The 20,433-nt window shown below is 41.3% G+C and overlaps 1 protein-coding gene across 1 annotated transcript; it reads left to right on the top strand.

Moving 5' to 3' along the window:
• The first annotated feature begins 1,062 nt into the window (after positions 1–1,062).
• LOC149155643 (uncharacterized) lies at positions 1,063–16,441 on the top strand. Its single transcript, XM_089444479.1, has 4 exons — positions 1,063–2,153; positions 2,516–2,889; positions 14,829–15,450; positions 15,733–16,441. The coding sequence occupies exons 1-4, from the start codon at positions 1,063–1,065 to the stop codon at positions 16,439–16,441; spliced, it is 2,796 nt and encodes a 931-aa protein (XP_089300605.1).
• Positions 16,442–20,433: the final 3,992 nt, after the last annotated feature.

Here is a 20,433-nt window from a genome sequence, read left to right on the forward strand (position 1 = left end):
GTTTAGTATATTTTCACTTTTCATAGGGTGGAGGGAAAAATAGTAGATATTTTCACTTTTCACAGGGTGGGAGGGAAAACGAGAATGAAGAGAGTTGTGAATTAAATTTTCACTTTTCATAAGGCGAGGGAGGGAAAACTAGTAGCATATTTTCACTTTTCACAGGGTGGGAGGGAAAACGAGATTGAAGAGAGTTGTGAATTAAAGTTTTACCAATACTAGATTGATGTCGAAGAAAATGAAATTGAAGAGAATTGTGAATTAAGGTTTTACCAGTAGCAAATTGATATCGAACCCCACCATTATATCTTCTATCCATTAATGGTGCCCAGGTGTACACACACCTCAGATCTTTGGTTCAAAATTCACTATTTTTTTCATCCTTGCTTTTAAGTTTACCAGTAGCACTTTTCCCTTCGAGGTTGTCTGCTCTGCCCCTCCTTCTGTCCGAAGTCCTGAGCCCCCATATAACCTCAGACCTTTGGCCAATAGAAAAGGAAAAGGGCTCGCTTTGAGTGGATTGGAGCTGGATATGGAGACTTCTGGACTGAGGAACAAAAGAGGAAGGAAAACTGATCTGTCGAAGGCTCAGTTGAAGGCAGTCATAGACATTGCAGATGGGAAGCAGCTATCTATTCCAGGGGTGCTTAGAGCAAAGCGGACACCCTCTGCGAGTTTACGATGATCATTTTATCCTACAACTGTAGGGGTCTAGCTAGCCAACCCAAAAAGCTAGCTCTGAAGGAATTGGTCAGGTCCAATAAACCTGACATTATTTTACTCCAAGAAACTTTGGGAAAAGGGGAAGAAGTCACAGGCTGTCTCAATAAGCTTCTTCCGGGCTGGAGTTTTCATGTCTTAGACGCCAATGGCCACTCAGGAGGGGTGGCATTGGGTTTCAATTCGAAGGTTCTTAGAGAGATCTCGTCGTGGGGATGGGAAAATGTTCTGGCTGTGGAACTATTCTCCAGCGAACTTTGCATCCCCTTCCTCATTATCAATGTATACGGTCCTGTTACGGATCGGGAGAGATTTTGGAACCCCTTTTTTGCTAAGTCGTTTATGGCGCACCCTAATCTTGTAATCGGCGGAGACCTCAACTTTTCTCTGGGGATGACAGAGTCCTGGGGGGTCAGAGCACGAGCAGACCCTCTCACGGATTTCTTTATAAATAAACTGGCCTCCTCTCCTTTGGTGGATGTCACTCCGCTCAAGATGCGTCCGTCGTGGAGAAACCGAAGAATAGGTGAAGACTGGGTTGGGAAGAAGCTCGACAGATTCCTAATTTGTGATTCGTTGTCCGAAAAGCTACAGGCTTTCAGACACTGGGTTGGGGAAGGAGGTCTCTCGGATCATTTCCCTGTTTTCCTCGAAGTGAAGGGTGCCTTCCCAAAACCGGGCACTCCGTTCAAATTTAATGCATCCTGGCTTCTGGACGCATCCTATATCAGCCTCTTCCACAGCACCTGGATTAATGATAACCTCAGCGAAGATGAAAGTCATGGCAAGGCTTTCATGGAAAATCTAACAAGGATGAAGGCTGCCTCCAAGAATTGGGCTCACCAGAAGAAACTAAATGAAGAAAAAACTCTGGAAAATGTCAATGCGGAAATAGCCCTTCTTGAAGATACAGGAGGTATTGGCTATAGAACTGAAGAGTCTCGGGCCAGACTCAAAGATCTGGAGTTGGAAAGGAAGCGGATTCTTCAGGCCAGGGAAGAGAGCTGGCGCTTAAAAAGTAGAGCGATCTGGTTGCAGGCGGGGGACGACAACACCAAGTTTTTCCAGAACTATGCAAAAGGGAGAAAAAATTCCAACACCATATGGGAATTGAAAAAAGCCAATGGTGATAGGGCTCTTTCTTTTGAAGAGCTAGCTTCTCTTGGGAACTCCTATTTTCAGAATCTCTTTAAAGAACCAGAGGAAGCAACTATCGCTGAAGTCATAAGAGTTGCTCAGTTCTTCCCTAGGTTCATAGAGGAGGAAGGCAACGATTCCATCATGGCCCCTGTTTCTAAGGAAGAGGTAGAGGACATTCTCAAATCCATGCAAAAGGACAAAAGCCCTGGCCCGGACGGCTGGACTGTCGAATTCTTCCAACACTTTTTTGAGTTCATTGGTGATGAGCTTGTGGCAGTTGTAGAAGAGTCAAGGTGCACGGGATCAATTTTCCATCCCTTCAACTCCACTTTTCTCGCTCTTATCCCCAAATCTGACCTCCCGGGCTCTTTTGCAGATTTCAGACCCATATCCTTGTGCACCTGTGTTTACAAAATCATAGCTAAAGTCATTGCCTCCAGATTAAAACCCTTTCTCTCCCTAAACATATCCCCTGAGCAATTTGGCTTCCTCGACGGCAGACAAATCCATGAAGCGGTTGGAGTTGCTCAAGAAACTCTCCATAGTCTCAAAATCGGGAAAAAAAAGGAGTTGTAGTGAAAATCGATTTGTCAAAGGCTTTTGACAGAATCAACTGGTTGTTTCTCAGGCTACTGCTAACTCATCTGGGTTTCAGGTATGACTTTGTGAAATGGATTATGAGCTGTATTTCTTCCTCTTCCATAGCTGTTCTGATTAATGGAGCGGCTTCCAGTTTTTTCAACCCTGAACGCGGCTTGCGTCAAGGTTGTCCGCTCTCTCCCCTTTTGTTTTTGTTGGCTGCAGAGGGCATCAGCCTTATGATCCAGGATGCTAAAAGACAAGGAACTCTCAAAGGCATTGAAGCAGCTGAAAATCTCTGGGTTACCCACCTTCTATTCGTGGACGACATAATTCTGTTCAGTAATGGCAGCCTGGAGGATTGTAAGACGCTCAAAAGGATCATGGACCTTTTCCTGAAGGCGACTGGACTCTGTATAAATGAGAAGAAATCCTCTCTTACGTGTTCAGGTTTGTCCAGAGATATGGTGCACAGCGTGAAGATGGTATTAAACTTTGATGTCAAAGCGCTGGAGGATACCTTCAAATACTTGGGCTTTCTTCTCAATCCGGATAACTACAGGAACAAAGATTGGAACTGGATTCTTGCTAAAATCAAATCCAAGTTGAAACACTGGAGCTTCAGATGGCTTTCCAGGGCGCGAAGGCTTGTGCTGATAAAATTTGTGCTTATGGCTTGTTGTGGGGAAAAATGGCTATGCAGGACGATCCTATCCACCTAAGGTGTGACAGTGCCTTAGCAACAAATAGAGACAACTATTCTAGTATTCTTCTTTTATGAATTAAGAATGAAGAGAGAGATGGATGGACTAACCGGTGTCTTCCGTTTGTCCCTCGATCCGGCTTCTCTTCTCTTGGAGAGTTCCCAGCTACTTGCCTTCTCGCTCGCCCAGCTTCAAGAGGTTTCTGCAAGATCACAAGAAGAGAACACTACACAAGACATGGATTCATATTCATAACTAGTTTAGGATTAGAAATAAACTAAACATACTAATGGAATCATACATCAAAAATACATCAGTATATAGGAGAAACCAAGATAGCTTTATTAATGAATAACAAGGTTCAGGAAGAGATACAACCCAGAGGGCTCCAATCTAGCATCTCCTTCCCAGCAAATGGAATTCCTATCTTCACCCCCTTCAAAGCATTAAGCACCCAATGATTCCAATCCCAAACCAACAACAATTCTTTGCAATAACAAAATTCCAGCCTCTAGATCTCATGGAGGAGAGATCCATATATAGATGTTTGGAGAGAGGATGAGTCAGCTTGAGATCTGACTAGTGTCCTCTCCCTCTGTCAGTTCTTGATTCCACTTGGAGGTTCTTGCTTCCACTTGGGGATTTGGAACCTCTTACTCATCACCAGTCGAATTCCCTGAGGCAAGTGTCATTGAGGAAGATTTTGGAAGCTTCCTGGGTTTTGACACCTCGTGGAATGAACTTGCCACATGTCGACTCTCACTCAGCGTAGGTAGCCAGTGTTGCCTTTGACATTCAGCGTAGGTAGCCAGTGTTGGCTTTGACATTCAGCGCAAACAGCTAGTGGAGCCACTGAATTGATCCTGAATTGACTTGTTTTTGAGCAGTTTCTGGTGGAGAACTTCTGTGAATTGCTGTGGTTTGTTAGCCTTGTTCCTCTAGGGGTAGGAACAACATGTTTAGGGACTTTGGATCCCTTAGATTATGGACATTTCATGCTCAATGCTGTAAGGCACAAAAATGTCTATAATAGTTGCCCCCTAAAGTATGAGGCCGTTTATCGGGTGAAATGCTTTATCCAGGAGGATCTGAATTTCATACAATGCTGGGAGGAGACCTGTAATAAGATACAATACAATACATTATTTTTCATACTGCTTTCATGATCTAGCTGAGGCGGGCATTCGCATGCTCAGCTTTATAAATTCATTTTTCTGTACATAGAACAGACAGTCGTCTGATGGTAGACTGATAATTTTGATGAAATTATCATCCTTTGGGTAGGATGATCATCTGCTACAATGATGTACATGTCAAATGTCTTCATTTTTCCTTAATATATATTGCAGCCCGGATGGATGAAACTACATCTGGGGTCTTCAAACTCGTTCGATCTTCACTCTAAGTACAAGTCGATCCATGCGAGAAATGTTCTGAAGTCGAACATGGAAAGACATCGCTTGATTACCGGCCAATGAGGTAAACCGTTAACAAGCGCGAGAGGAATCACCGATAATGATAATGACCCTAAAGGTACTGCAGTACAATTTACGTGCTGTGAATAAATGACTTGGCGTCGAACACCACGCAAAATCTTTCGGTCGAAGGTCATTGATGTATACCTGTCGTCGGAAGTGAGAAACTTGCCATTGAGGCATGCAAGCTTCATAGTACTGAAGGGGTTGTTCCTAGATCAACTTCTTGGATAATGAGCTGATGTCGACAAGAAGCGATCCGTCAAAGGAGGGCCTTAATGAATCCCACATCAGTGACACGGAACGAAGCTAATGATTTTGATGGAGGTGAAAACGATCTGTGACATATGATTCAGGATGGCGGTCATGAAAGGATGAAGGATAATGTATGGCAGTGGATGGGACACGGTTGACTTTTCTGAACGACTTCTCTTGAACATATGGCGAAACTGATGTGATGGATCGGTAGCATTACCCCAAATATGGATAGTATGGCGAGACCATGGTGATGTGGCCGGTGAATGAAACAACCCAACCCGATTGTGGTACAGAGGAAAAGTGTCATGTTCAAGAGCGACTTGCTACCATCAAAGTTTTCTTGAGTTTCTCCCAATTTTTCCCCAGTCATTGCTGACCAGTACCTCTTTATTTTTGTCAAGCTTGAGGAGGATAACATATGCTTGTTCTATAACCTGCCCTTCGGGCAAGCCCATCGCTATATTTTAACGAGCCTAGCGATAATGAAACTCGTTCTCGTCTAAAGACAAGTTTGTCGCTATTTAATGATTTTAACGAGTCTAACGACAAGCATAACTTGGTCCTTTTCATTTTTAGAGAGTTTGAAAAGGTACACAAAGTTAACTCCAAAAGTCCTTTTTCGTCATCTAATCCCTTAGGTCCGAAAAAGTATAAAACAATACATAAGGGATGAGTTTTCGATAGTTTTAACGAGCCGAACAAAACAAGCGCTCAATCTTTTTGTGCAATAATCCCTCAGGTCCAAAAAGATTAAAATCTAGAGGAGGGATAGCACTTCCTGTCCCTTTAACGAGCTGGAAGGCCAAGGACTCGGCAATCTTTTCATATTTTACGAGTCAGTGGAAAAAAGCTTAAAGAAGACTCGTCTTTTGAGGAACGAGTGATAAACAGGGTTAGCAGCTGATTCCAGGTACAGGTTGGAATTTTCCAATCACGGCAGTGTCACAAGGATGGCTAGGTGAAATCACTCTTCGTAGTTGTTCCTCAAAATGGGTAAACAATCATATGGAGGTTTTTATCACTTAGAACTAAAATTGATATATGTAACTTTTCATCCTAGCCCGATGATAAAGGTCAGTGCTAGTTTATTTTTGTTTTAATTTTCTTCCCTTAGAATCTGAAGTTTTGAAGAGTTTTTGAGTCAAGTTGTTCTCAGCTACCATTGGTTCTCCTCCATCTACCATTGTTTTATAGCCACCTGTTATCTTATATCAGCCACCGTGTCTTTTTGTAATTTCACAGCGCAATCATGATTAGGCAGTTTCGCAGCGCATCATTCAAATTTAAAACTGACCGCGCTGCAAAATCATGGATTCGTACCTTTCGCAGCGAATCTTTCCTGAAATGTCAAGTCCGTTAGCTGAGTCATAAGCCGTGTCTTCTCATGTCAGCTCATGTACCTCTCTAACCACATTTTACCACTCATTGCCACTATCACCACCACTAGATATGTTGATACGCACGAATTATCATTCCCAAGAAAGACAACCGTGCATAAATCTTGATGATGGCCGTAAGTCTTGCATGAATGACAAATCTACAAGGTTACATCTTGAAAGATTTTAAACAGAAAAATTTAAAATTCAAGCAACGCTGATAATCAAGCGAGGCTGAATTCAAATAGAAGCTAAAACACAATTCCAACCGGAGCTGGTAGTTATTTTTTGCGAGGATTTGGAAGAATCAATGGAGAAAAAGGAGCACAGGTCCGGCAAACCTCTAAGGACTGAGCCTGAAGGCCTGGATATAACGCTGAGAAATGAAGAGGTGAAGAAAGCATTTAAAAAGGCCGGGTGCTGGAAGTTTTGCAAAAAGTTACAAGGAGGACACGCACAGGTAACTAAAGAATTTGCACTTAACTTCACAGGCTTGAATTCAAAAGTAGCCATGTTAGAATTGCAGGTTTCACCAGAAGTGATATCTACTGTGACAGAGATCCCACGAGGACAAGAGGAATGGTTTAAAAACTTCAAATTTGACATGAATCCTTATAAGGAGTTTTTGAAGGATGAATTTGTAAATGAACATTTAAGTAAGGCAGTGCCCAGGAATTATGTCAAAGAATATTATGCTCACCTACTCACCTGCATACAGAAATATCTGACTTGTGAAGGAAGGTATAACAAGGTTTACTCTTACCATTTTAAACTCCTTTTGCATTTCACCGGGAAGGTCTCCATAGACTTACCTTTTTATCTGTTCCGTAGTTTGAGTAAAATGTGTGATAAGGTATAGCTGAGGAAAGAGGATTGTGAAACCTCTTTGTTTCATCATGGTTTGATCAAACTACTGGTTTTAGATGGGCTCCAAAAGGTAGACAGAGATTGGAGTTCACTTATTTTTATGGCTGGCTTCAAAAGCCAGACTGGCCTCACTCCTTAACCTGCTAGAGATTCTACAATAGCTGAGCTCCAAACAGAAGTAAGAGCTAAAAGAGTTCCAAAGTCACAAGTAAGAAAACAAGTGAAGCCACTCGTCATCCAAGATCAACCTCAGCAATCAACTAAGGAAAAAGCTCATGGTAAAAAGACTGTACCTGAAACAAGCACATCTGAAGTAGTCTCAAGGATAAGAACAAGAAGCCAGATGAATAATGAAAAAGGTAAAGCAATAGCAGTCGAAGAAAGTCCAGTGTCCAAGGCAAGTTTAAATGACTTATTACAGGCTATTGAATTTGAGCAGTCTCTACCAGTTCAAATCGAGTTAATACAGTCAGAACAAGAAATCACCAAGAAATCCAAGGCCTCAAAAAGGCTTAAATTTGATGAGCCAGCTGAAGAGTTTGTTTTTAAACCTAGAAGACCTATGACAAGGAGATTCCAGCAAGTACAGGAAGTACTGCCAAGAACAGAGGAAACAGGGGAAGAGACATAGAAAAACGCATGCAAAACAGTCATCACATCTCAAGAAGATAATATAACAGCTATAAAGAGCCAATTAGAATCAGCCAAGCATGAGATCGCCAAATTGAAGAAAGCTTCTAGAAGACATGCAGTCATACACGCAAAGTATTATAAAGCTCTATGGAAAGGGAATGAAACTGTAGAAGCCCAGTTGAATTCAGTGGTTGATGGCCATTCACAATTTCACACCTGGACAGTACCAGCGATCAAAGAAGCCAAGTACATCAGAAGGATCAATATGCAACTGAGAGCTGGGAATAAGGCTATGAAGAAACAAATTGAAGATCTGAAGGCACAGCTAAGCCAGCTTAAAGGACCTGCTAAACGAGTTTTCATTTCAAGTAAGATTTTGCTTCAAAATTTTGACAAGTTTGCTTGATCTTATCTTTTTGAAGAAATATAAATTCCTATTCGACCTGTGGAAAGTCTAAAGAAGTTTTTGGAAATCAAGAACTTGGCTAATAAAGGTCTCAGGTTAAAAACAAGTTGTTTTGAATAACTCAGCAGTTTCGTAGCGCACTACGAAACTGCTGAAAGTGATGATTCCAACGAAAATCAAGCAGTTTTGAATTATAAGCGGGAATTTTGAAAGGGAAACATCTAAAAGGCATACAAGGCATCATCTGAAGCTATCAACAGTCAACCAGGTCAAGACAGGTGGAGAAAATATATATTCAAATCCATCTTTAAATTTTTGCCGTAAAGTGAGCACATTTACCACAGTTCAGGATATATCAAATAGTTTACAAGAAACTTTTGCCTGCACACATGTACATGGGAAAAAGCTTACAACACATCAAGGATGTGGCAGTCTGCTCCATTTTGGGTATTTAAAGGATAAAAGACATGCTTATTTGCATTCAAAAATTTTGGGGAAAACTAAAGACCAGTAAACAGGGGTAGTTTCCTATCTTTCAGGGCATTGGAAAACATGTGTCATTGAAGACAACCGTGGAGCCTTGAAGACCATCACAACTAAACTAGAAGGGAACCAGATGTCAAAGAACGAGGAATCATCTTAATTAAAGCCATCATGCATGTAATATCGAGTTAGAGTCATAGTTGATTTAGATCTCTAAAAAAAAATCCAGTCAACACTGTGTTGTATTTATTAGTTAGTTAAAAGATTAATAGATGTCATTAGAAGAAGTTTTTAAATTCCCCTCATGCTGGAGGAGGAATCTCGATCAGTTAGAATAAGAGCTCTATATATAGCTGAAACATAAATGTAATCAGGGTTGGAAAACTTTATAACAAAGCTTGTATTTGGCTTATGTAAGACTCATTTTCAGTAATATAATTTTGACTTTACTTCTCAGGATTCATGAAGGATTTCTTATGTTCAGAATATGTGATGTTGTCCTTTTCTTAAGTCTTACAGTGGTATAGATGTATAATCACTCAGAATTCACTAAATGTGCTCTGATTTCCTGTATGCATTTATAAACTGTGTGGTTCCATATGAGTTGATGTTCTGAATGTCTAAATGCTGAATGCCCTGACTTCCATGTAATGTTAAATTCACTGTTATATTGAGGTGTTGTTGACTCCATAAGCCCAATGGATAGTTGTTTAATGTGTTTCCAGCATTCATATTTTTCACACTTGTTTTATAAGAGTTAGCCATCTTATCTTTTATCAAAATCATTAATCCATCAAGAGAGAGCCCTCTCAGGTTGAGGAGGCTAAGCCTCAGCCTAAAGTAGGTTTGAAATAGTTACTTAGAGTCAACCTGACCAGTAGCCTATCAGGGTCTGATTTTGAGATAACAAAGGTGAACGATTGGCCAAATGAAAAGTGGAGGTGACGGTGCAAACACGACCAAGGCTTTAATGGCTGATAATGTTACATTCACAGCGGTTATTTACCAGAAATTGGTTCATTTTTTATTTTAAAATGAGCTGAAACGCTGGTGGAAACACTTGCTCATTGCTTATGTTTATTTTTTAACGAGCATGAAGTCCACGTTAAAACTGCTCGGATCTTGCGTTTATTTTTTAATGAGCATGAACTGTATGCTAAAACTGCTCGAATCTTGCGTTTATTTTTTAACGAGCATGAACTGTGTGCTAAAACTGCTCGAATACCCAGTCATATGATAAGAGTGTCTCATTGAGATTCTATTTTTTATGGAGCTTCATCTCACAAAGCTTTGCCCCGGATCCTTTCGTTATGCAAGTTCGGAAACAACTAATCCTACGAGCTTAAAGGGTTAGACCTACAGGTTTAAAAGGAGGACCTAAAAATTTTAAAAATAAATAGTCTCCCCTTGCTTGCACTCCAAAAGGTTTGCATGCCCCCAGGCATAAAGTACGATTTCAAGGTTACCTCTACTTCATTTCCGTCAAAACATTCGTTTCACCGAGAGAGGCCTACCTCTTTCAGGCTACCCAAAGATTGTCTCGTTAATCTTTCAAACAAAACACTTCCTTGGCAATGTCTACCGAAATAGACAAAGGTAAGCGACGTAGCCCACCAATTCACATAACTTTGACAAAAGAATCTTATTCTAGAATAACCCCTCTTCCTAGACGGACGGGGTACAGACTAGTCATATTTTCCCGTAGAAACCTACTCTATACCCAAATTTTCCCTGCCGAAGCAGACCAGGACGCATGCCCCCTGGGTTCCAGTCATGTCCTCCCGGATTACTCGCACTCATCAGGAGGATGGACCGTGGGTTGAGACACTTCTTGCGTAAATAGACCATTTAGGGATGGTACATGACTATTTGCGATGCGTTTTCCGGGAAATGAAAGTTGGTCCACGAGCTTGACCACTCCTCCTTCATGCGGAAAAAACATTACTCTAAAGAGTGAGGAGACGATGGCTCCTATGCAATATATATAGTCTCGTCCAAGGAGTAGGTTATAATCCAAGGGTCCTTGAACGACCATCACGTTCATTTGAACGGTCTTCCCTTTCAATGTTATGGGCACATTGGGGAGGATCCCTAAAGGTCGACTGGTTCCTTTATCAAAGCCTGATAGATTTCTCATTTGAGGCAAAAGCGCTGGCGAACCAAGCGCTTTCCAAGCAATAGAGGAAGGGATACACACAGATGCCCCCTCATCAATGATAGTGCCAGCCATTACCATTCCGTATATTTGAACGATAATTCTGAATGGTATGCTTGCTGGCAAACGGGGTCTGCCTAGTTGGTTCTAGTCGAACGAGACAACTAGGTTGCTTGGTGGTGGGACCGAATAGACGGCCGGATATGACTCTGACGAAGTTCCTTCCTGCGATAAAGGAATGGGCAAATTTCCCCCTTGTTCGTCGGAGTCTATGTTGATGAAGAGAATTTGGACGATGTCGTCTTTATTCTCTTCTGTGATGGTATCATTCGAAGATAGAGCCTCTGAAGGCAAAACCGGGTCAACTGCCGCCTCAACCTTTTGACTTTCGTCAGGCATGGATCCAGACGGTTCATCTTCAATGATAGGTGCTTCGGCTGACCACCTGGGTGGGCCAGCTGGGTTCTCAACTAGTGAAGGACTTGGCAGGAGTTTTTGATATCCAGGAGGAAGTTGCACTGGTAAAACCGGGCGATCTTCCAAAACTCTTTTAGCCTCATCTGAGAAGGGACAACGGTGGATGGCATGGTCGCCTTCACACAGTTTGCAGGGAAATCTAGCTTTCCCTCTCTATCCTGTGGCTTCACTTTCACTAGTTGACGGTGAGCAGTCAACATGGCTATCAGAGGTTGATGCTACCGAATTGTGCAAACAGGGAGACCCGTCCCTTAGTATCCGACGGATGCAGGGACAATCTCTGTGGAAGTGGTCTCCCTTGCATATGACACATGGCGATTTAGGCCTGGTCAGTGTTGTGTGTGGATTTTTGTCGGACGACACTTGTTTGCCCCTAGTCGCTTTTGGCTCCTTCCTCTTCTTCTCTTTCTTCTTCTTTTCCTTCTTCTCCTTAGGAACTTGTTTTTTTGTTTTACCAGTTCCGTCAAGCGAAGAGGAAGGAGGAGAGGAAGAGTTAGATGAAGTAGAAGGCTGGTTGGAAACTCTGGTCTGGTCTAACTGTTGACTCGACTGTTCAGGAATAGTGGTGTTCTGAACAACATTGGTTGAAAAGAGCCAGACCGGCAGGCCAATTGTCAGTCCTGGAAGCGACAATGTGGCCATATGGGGCGCACCAACATCTCCCCAAGAGGAGAAGGGACTAGGATTTCGTCCAAGGGGAATTCCTTGGTTGGTGTGCTCCATTTTTTCAACCTAAAGATCAACACAGGAATAGGGGTGATTGTTTCGTTTAAAATAAATTTTTAACGACGCTTAGACACAACTTGCTTTTTCAATTTTAAAGAGTCGAGAAAAAGCTAAATATGACTCTAGTCTCCTTTGATGTTTTAACGAGCCTGAAGTGACAAATGCTCGGATGGAATTTTTCTGTTATAGAGTCTGAAAAAGGCCAAAAGAAACTGCTCTGGAGTTCTAGGCAGAGGGTGTGCCAAACTTTTCGCAAAACCACAGAATACTTTTTAGGGTACGGGCGGTCAATCTTCCTGAATGTTGTGTTCAGTGCATTGCGATCAGTAGGGCGGCTGACACGACTTCCTAAGGATAAAGGTTTTATGCCTATAGGGGTCTCCCAATATATACGCGACGATACGTGGGAGCACAATCCATACTGGCGCTCTCGTCCCCCAGGAGGAATCACCCACCATCCACAAGATCGACAGTCACCAGGTTTTACGACGCCGGAACACGTCTCTAGCCTAGACCTCTATGTTGTGCGTTATGTTGCAAAGCGTTGTTAAGTTCATTCAATTTATTTTAGGTTGATCTTTTTAGAATTTTGCCTTTCAAGGTTCACCACGAGATGTATGATACAATTCCTAAATGCAGTCTAAAGATGATAAGCAAGCTTTATATCTTTTCAACTTTGAAAATCCTAGCTACTAAGGGAAAAGAAAGACACCCTCTTTTCTCAAAGAGCAATCAGCACACTCTAATGCACTTTTCCTAAATCAGACATGCAAACTATCAAGATGCAAATGCACAATGCAGGTGTTTGTTTTCCGCTTTCTTAGTATTGATGCCTACAAAGAAAGCTTTTTGTACAACTTTAAATTTGCTTTTAAATGACAAATACAAACAAGTTTACTTTTCCGAAATCAGAGAGGGTAGAAGAGATTACAAAACTTAACGATTTCCGAAATGAATACTTGTTTCGACACTTAAAAGAGACAAACTCAAACCAAATGCAAACAGCCAATGAACTCTCTCCTAAGATCACAATCAACAGATCTGAATCAAGGGCTACAGGATGATTATTTCACTCATGCAAAGGAAAACTGCAAATTATGCCACAAACACATAAAAACACTCACATTCTTTTTGTACAAAAGGAGGCAGAATTTAAGCAGAGAAAACGAGTTATCAGACTGGTACCTATGCTGGTTACAGGCTGCAAAAATCAGAGATCAAAACAAGGCAAAACAGAGCAGAGAATCCCAACTGCACAAGGGAAAACTGGATCAGCGCAACCTCAACACAGGGGTTTTGACATTCAGCGCAGGTAGCCTTCATGGGACCTGCGTTGAAATGCAGAATCCCTTCACAGGGTCTACGCTGAAGGAGAAACTCTCGTTTCTCACTGGGTTCTGGGTCACAGATTGCTATTTAATCTACTGTTTTAGGCCAAATAAAAGAAACAAGCAAGGTGCAATCAAAGGGATGCTTTGAGGGGTACTAAGATCTATCACAAAGGATCATCAAATCATTTGTGAGTCCATTGTTCAGATCATAGACAAGTCCAGTGATTGGATCAAAGCAGCAACTGTCTACTTTGCATCTGGGAATAGCAGATGCAGTTCGATTGTTGCTGTCGAGTCTATGAAACAAACAATGATAGAAACACAAATAAAATGACTAAACAGATCTCCCCAGTGGAGTCGCCTATTTGTTGTGGGGAAAAATGGCTATGCAGGACGATCCTATCCACCTAAGGTGTGACAGTGCCTTAGCAACAAATAGAGACAACTATTCTAGTATTCTTCTTTTATGAATTAAGAATGAAGAGAGAGATGGATGGACTAACCGGTGTCTTCCATTTGTCCCTCGATCCGGCTTCTCTTCTCTTGGAGAGTTCCCAACTACTTGCCTTCTCGCTCGCCCAGCTTCAAGAGGTTTCTGCAAGATCACAAGAAGAGAACACTACACAAGACATGGATTCATATTCATAACTAGTTCAGGATTAGAAATAAACTAAACATACTAATGCAATCATACATCAAAAATACATCAATATATAGGAGAAACCAAGATATCTTTATTGATGAATAACAAGGTTCAGGAAGAGATACAACCCAGAGGGCTCCAATCCAGCATCTCCTTCCTAGCAAATGGAATTCCTATCTTCACCCCCTTCAAAGCATTAAGCACCCAATGATTCCAATCTCAAACCAACAACAATTCTTTGCAATAACAAAATTCCAGCCTCTAGATCTCATGGGGGAGAGATCCATATATAGATGTTTGGAGAGAGGATGAGTCAGCTTGAGATCTGACTAGTGTCCTCTCCCTCTCTCAATTCTTGATTCCACTTGGAGATTTGGAACCTCTTACTCATCACCAGTCGAATTCCCTGAGGCAAGTGTCATTGAGGAAGATTTTGGAAGCTTCCTGGGTTTTGACACCTCGTGGAATGAACTTGCCACATGTCAACTCTCGCTCAGCGCAGGTAGCCAGTGTTGGCTTTGACATTCAGTGCAGGTAGCCAGTGTTGGCTTTGACATTCAGCGCAAACAGCTAGTGGAGCCACTGAATTGATCCTGAATTGACTTGTTTTTGAGCAGTTTCTGGTGGAGAACTTCTGTGAATTACTGTGGTTTGTTAGCCTTGTTCCTCTAGGGGTAGGAACAACATGTTTAGGGACTTTGGATCCCTTAGATTATGGACATTTCATGCTCAATGCTGTAAGGCAAAAAAATGTCTATAACATGGCTGTGCCTGTCTACTGGGCTAGCCTGACTTGGGTTCCCAAAGGAGTCCTTTCCCAAATCGATAAACTTTGCAGCAGGTTTCTGTGGGCAGGTTCCAAGTCAGAAAAGGTCACTCCGTGGATCGCCTGGGATAAAGTGGCTCGTCCCAAAGAGTGGGGAGGCTGGGGGATCAAAAACCTTCAATGCTTCTCCCAATCTTTAGCAGCAAAACTAGCTTGGAGGCTAATTTCTTTTGACAATTTGTGGACTACTGTTACTAAGAGAAAATACATCGACCCTCTATCAACGATAGATTGGATCAGACTGCCATCAAAGGCCTGCAAACACTCATCGGTGGTCTGGAAAGCCGTGGTTGCCTCTGTCAACATCATTGAAAAGGGATTGGCTTGGAGCGTGGGAGATGGCACTCAAATAAGGCTGGGTAGAGATCCCTGGATTGGCTGTTCTGAGCGGTTTTCCCTATCTCAGGGGTTGGCTGCGGTGTTAAAAGCGAAGGGTCTCCACACATTAAACCAGGTGGCCGATCCCCGGACTTCTTCCATATGGAGCCAAGGGTGGATGCAAGGAATAGATCTTCAGCTGGATGAAGAATGGCTGGAGGAATGGGATTCGTACAGGAATGACCTCCTTAATTCTTCAGTCAGGCTCTCCGACGCCCCAGATGAACTTCGGTGGGTTTTTGCTCAGAATGGAATCTACTCTCCAAAGATGGGGTACAAATGGATGATGACCCAGAAAGGGTGGGAAAATCCGACTTGGTGGGCCAAATCTCTATGGAAGTTAAAAGGTCCAGCGAAAACCAGACTTTTTTTCTAGTGTGCTCTACTCCAAAAAGTCCCTACTTGGGATTTTCTTCAAAGACGGGGTAGGATAGGCCCTGGCTGGTGTCCTCTATGCAAAGACAGCATTGAATCAGTTCAACACCTGTTCCTCTTCTGCCCTTTCAACTCTAGTCTATGGACTGAAACGTTAAGGTTACTCAAAATCCCTTATAGGTGGGAAGGGCAAGGGATTTCGGAAGCCTGGCAGAAGTGGTGGAAAGAAGCTGCAAATGACAGAGAGAGATCCATCCCACTCCTCATCACCTGGGGGACATGGCTGGCTAGGAACCAGGTCATCTTCAAGGACTCTGTCTTCCCGATCACAAGATTGGCCGCTGAAGGAGCTGCAATATTCGATAGTATCCCTGCTCCGCCTACTTCTCCTTCTCCCAGGCTGGTTCGACAAGAAACAATAAGATCTTCAATCCCGTGGGCTTATTATGATGGAGCCTCAGACATAAATGGTCGCTGTGGGGCTGGTTTGATAATCCATCTTTCAAAGGATAAGACTGTTAAAGCTTCAGTTGGCCTCGGCCAAGGATCCAATAATTTTGCTGAATTGAAAGCCCTCCACCTTCTTCTCTGTTGGCTTGTCCTGCGGAACGTGCATGAGGTTCAGATCTTTGGGGACTCTATGAACACTGTGCGTTGGTTCAATGGGACGCAGTTATGCAACAATTTCACCCTGCTTCCCTTGCTCAGAGAAGTTTCTCGACTAAAAAATCATTTCACGGAGCTCTCCCTTAGTCACATCTACAGGGAAAGAAATTCTGATGCCGATCGTCTCTCCAAAGAAGGTGTTAATCAAATCATGGGGTCGTGGATTGTCCTGGAAGAAGAAAATGGGGTGGCTCGCCCTCTTGAGCAGCCCATTTTCGCCTAGATTTCTTTTCTGAGTTTCTCTTTCCTGTGCTCTGTACATATATGTCTTGTTTCTCTTGTTTTTTTCTTTTCTGCTTCATTGCTCCTTCTCAGGTCTCTCGGGCTGCTTTCCTTGTAAAAGGAGGCTCGCTTCGACCTGGTTTCTATTTCTCTCTTCCTTTTCTCCAGAATCCTGATCGTGTTTACGCAGGATTTCTTCCTGGACGATGGGTACTCCTTCCCTGTGCGAAATCTTTGTTTTTCTGCATATGTAATACTCTTCGTCGGACTGCCTTCCTTCGGGCCCCAGGGAGGCGTGTTATTTTCCTTAGACAGTTTATATGCCTCTCTTCATTTTGATTTGTTTTTCGGCGCACGATTTCTCCATTTTGAATGTAAATCATATGGGATCTCTGCGCTGGTTCATTGCCTTCCGGGCGCGCTTGACGGTGCTGATTTCTTTTACATTCAGCTGCGACTCCGTTCTGTCCCCTGCCTCATGGCAAAGAACGAGTCCTCTTGCAATGCATTGCATTTGCTTTGTAACTACCTATTATTTTTAATAGATGGTTTGCTTTTTTCTGTGGAAAAAAAAAAAGTTTACTAGTAGCATATTTTCACTTTTCACAGGGCGGGAGGGAAAATGAGATTGAAGAGAGTTGTGAATTAAGGTTTTACCTGTAGCAGACTAATATTGAACCCCACCATTGGATCTCCAATCTGTTTCATTTCTAACCTCGTTGCATTTCCACCCCACTTTTAGTCTTCTTCCAGACAAGGAGGACTGGCTCAAAATTCAATATTTGTTTCATCCTTTCTTTTAAGTTTAAGGGTAGCATATTTTCACTTTTCACAAGGAAGGAGGGAGAATGAGATTGAAGAGTGTTGTGAATTAAGGTTTTACTGGTAGCAGATTGATATCGAACCATATTGAAGAGTGTTGTGAATTAAGGTTTTACTGGTAGCAGACTGATATCGAACCCCACTATTGGATCTTCAATCCATTAATGGCACCCACGTATGTTTCATTTCTAACCTTGCTGCATTTCCACCCCCCTTTTAGTCTTCTTCCACACTAGGAGGAGTACACACACCTCAGATCCCCCACCATTTGATCTTCAATCCATTAATGGCGCCCAAGTATGTTTCATTTCTAACCTCACTTCATTTACACCCCACTTTTGGTCTTCTTCTACACAGGGACATATGTTTCATTTCTAACCTCACTGCATTTACACTCCGCTTCTAGTATTCTTCCACAAAGGGAGGAGTACACACACCTTGTTCAAAATTCACTATTTTTTTCATCCTTGCTTTTATGTTTACGAGTAGCATATTTTCACTTTTCAAAGGGTGGGAGGGAAAATGAGATTGAAGAGAGTTGTGAGGATCTTCAATCCATTAATGGAACCCATGTATGTTTCATTTCTAACCTCGCTGCATTTCCACCCCACTTTTAGTCTTATTCCATACACAAAGGAGTACACATACCTCAAATCCCCAGCCATTGGATCTTCAATCCATTATTTGCGCGCAGGTATGATTCATTTCTAACCTCGCTACATTTACACCCCACTTTTAGTGTTGTTTCACACAAGGAGGACTGGTTCAAAATTCATTATTTTGTTCATCCTTTCTTTTAATTATAAGAGTAACATATTTTCACTTTTCACAGGGCCGAAGGGAAAAACAAGGAACATACGTAAAAGCATATGTATTTTTCCTTCTTTTACGGTTTGTCTCTATAGAGTTGATTTTACTAGGTGTAAATTATATGCATCTCAAAATTTCTCTTTAGGAAATCCTATTTTTATTCTTTCCAAGGGAAAATCTCTAGGGAATCCCAATGGATGTTTCCCCACATTCATGGATGGCATCCCTGGTAAACCCATTGGCATTGACTAGTGCACCTCACCCAAGGGATTTTAAACAGGGCACCTGCCAGCACAGAACTAGCCAAATACCCAGTAATATTAATGACATTCGTTTGGGCTAACCCCTTGGGCTCAATAAATCATAATCAACTACACTATTTTCCATATTAACATATTGGTCCTATTTAACATTTTGTTAGAGTAACCATAACAATCCAAGCCTGTTCCTATTTTTATTTTGGTTTGTAATTCCTTCTTTGGTGTGGTGACAACTTTATATGACTGTATAGATGTTTATTTTTGTCAGAGAATATGTTGAAAAGTAGATGCTCTCTTACATTATACCTTGTCTATTATGTATTGATGGAGTTTAGTTTCATTAGTTGTGACCAAAGAACTGTCAGGCATGTATACAAGGATTCTTGTATCACTATTTATAAACTGAACATCATCCTTAAACAAGAAAAGTATATCCTTAATGCTACATGTTTGTATCTTAGGGAACTTCCAATCCTAATAAATGACATGAAATTTAAGTGTTTCCAAAATCCAAATCTCAGGTTTTGTGAATTTACTCATATATGTTCTTGGAAAAGTGAAGTGAAATTTAATTATTTCCAAATCTTATGTTCTGTGAATTCACTCATATTTGGTGCTGGAATCTTTTGAGAAAATGGGAATAATTTCTTTTAGTTGCATTCAAATTTTCCAAAAATAATACTAAATTTCTACCTGGCTAAAACTCTCCCTGAAATGGCTTTGGGATTGAAAATGTTGTAAGTATTTTTAGGGAAACAACCCAAAATACTTTTTCCAGATTAGAGTTTTATAACACTGGGTAGTAAAACATTCTTCTATTTTATGCTGCAAATGTCTGATAGAGTCTTCCCAGAAACTAATCAGAAAATAAGGTAGATGCGCTAGATGGACTAAATAATTTTTAATGAACAATCACTTAACATAAATGATATATTAGGTTGCATAAACATATAACTTAGAACCATGAAATGAAGAATAAATCTCAACGAACTTGACATATTCTTAATTGAATTGAATGAGGTCAGGAATAACTTTGACTAGAGGGTGTTGAAAATGGCATAATTTTGTTCTAGTTGGATAGATTTAGAACTAAAAATCACCAGTTTTCTTGTTTGCATAACTTGGGAAGATTTTTGTATCTCAAGTCTCAACCTTATTGAATAATATGATTTATGCCTTGCAATGTTGAGATATGATGTCATACCACTTGCTAGTAACCTAAACACTTTGGATGAAAATTTAGTTGTGAATTTTACTTGCAAAAGATATAAGTGAAAATATAGATTAATTGTCCCTTGTGTAGAATTTCCTTGAAATTCTACTATTGCTTGAATGAATAAATTTGAAACTAATTGTTGCATGAAAACAAAAAATATCTCTACCAATTTGCAGTGGAATAGAACAGAAATAAAACACAGTCACACTATAGCAAAAAAAAACAAAAATTTCTAGGGAACCGAACTAGGAAAACCCTCTGCTAGCTATAGAAATTTAAAATACTATCCATATTAAACTTTGAGACACCTTCTTGAACACCGTGTTCATCACTGCTTATTTCTTTCCATATTCATTTTCATAAGCATTAGGGTTGTTGTCCATCAAATTAGAGTAGCTAGTAAGTGTCTCTTTGATTTCAGAAAGCAGATCAGGATCAACTTCATCCAAGAATCCCTTAGAAGGCTCATGAGTAGCAAGAAGAAAGGTATTTTTTTATTTTAGTTCATCACATGCATCTATCATAATTGTTAAACTCACATGGATAGTAAACACAATAGGAAAGATAAATCAGTGAGTGTAATTTTCATTAACAAAAGATGTACATTTATAGTACAATAGGTGACTCTTGGGATTCAGATCCCAAGGTCTCTTGGACTGCTTTGTCCATTCAACTTCCATGCTAACCCTTTAGGATTAGGTGTCCAGCATTCCCCCCCTTAATCCGAAGGGTTATGTATGAGTCCAAGAAAAGAGCTGTAATACAAAATGTGCAAAGAATGCATGGCAGCACTAGGCTGATTGTGCTCTATGAAATGTTGGTATAAAGGGCAGTGGTTTAAGGATGACCACCAACACTGGAACGCTTAGTGCAGTTCCCGGAACT

Source organism: Pinus tabuliformis, chromosome 9 (assembly GCF_031772625.1).
Source record: "Pinus tabuliformis cultivar Carrire ecotype Pingquan chromosome 9, CPIR1, whole genome shotgun sequence".
Classification (NCBI taxonomy): domain Eukaryota; kingdom Viridiplantae; phylum Streptophyta; class Pinopsida; order Pinales; family Pinaceae; genus Pinus; species Pinus tabuliformis.

What these genes read in the sequence shown, in the direction of transcription:
- LOC149155643 (XM_089444479.1), top strand. Translation starts at nt 1,063, where the DNA reads ATGGCGCACCCTAATCTTGTAATCGGCGGAGACCTCAACTTTTCTCTG. An exon ending in ATCCTCTCTTACGTGTTCAG is followed by an intron (nt 2,890 to 14,828) that starts GTTTGTCCAGAG and finishes TTCTGTGGGCAG; the next exon opens with GTTCCAAGTCAGAAAAGGTC. An exon ending in ATCTACTCTCCAAAGATGGG is followed by an intron (nt 15,451 to 15,732) that starts GTACAAATGGAT and finishes AATCCCTTATAG; the next exon opens with GTGGGAAGGGCAAGGGATTT.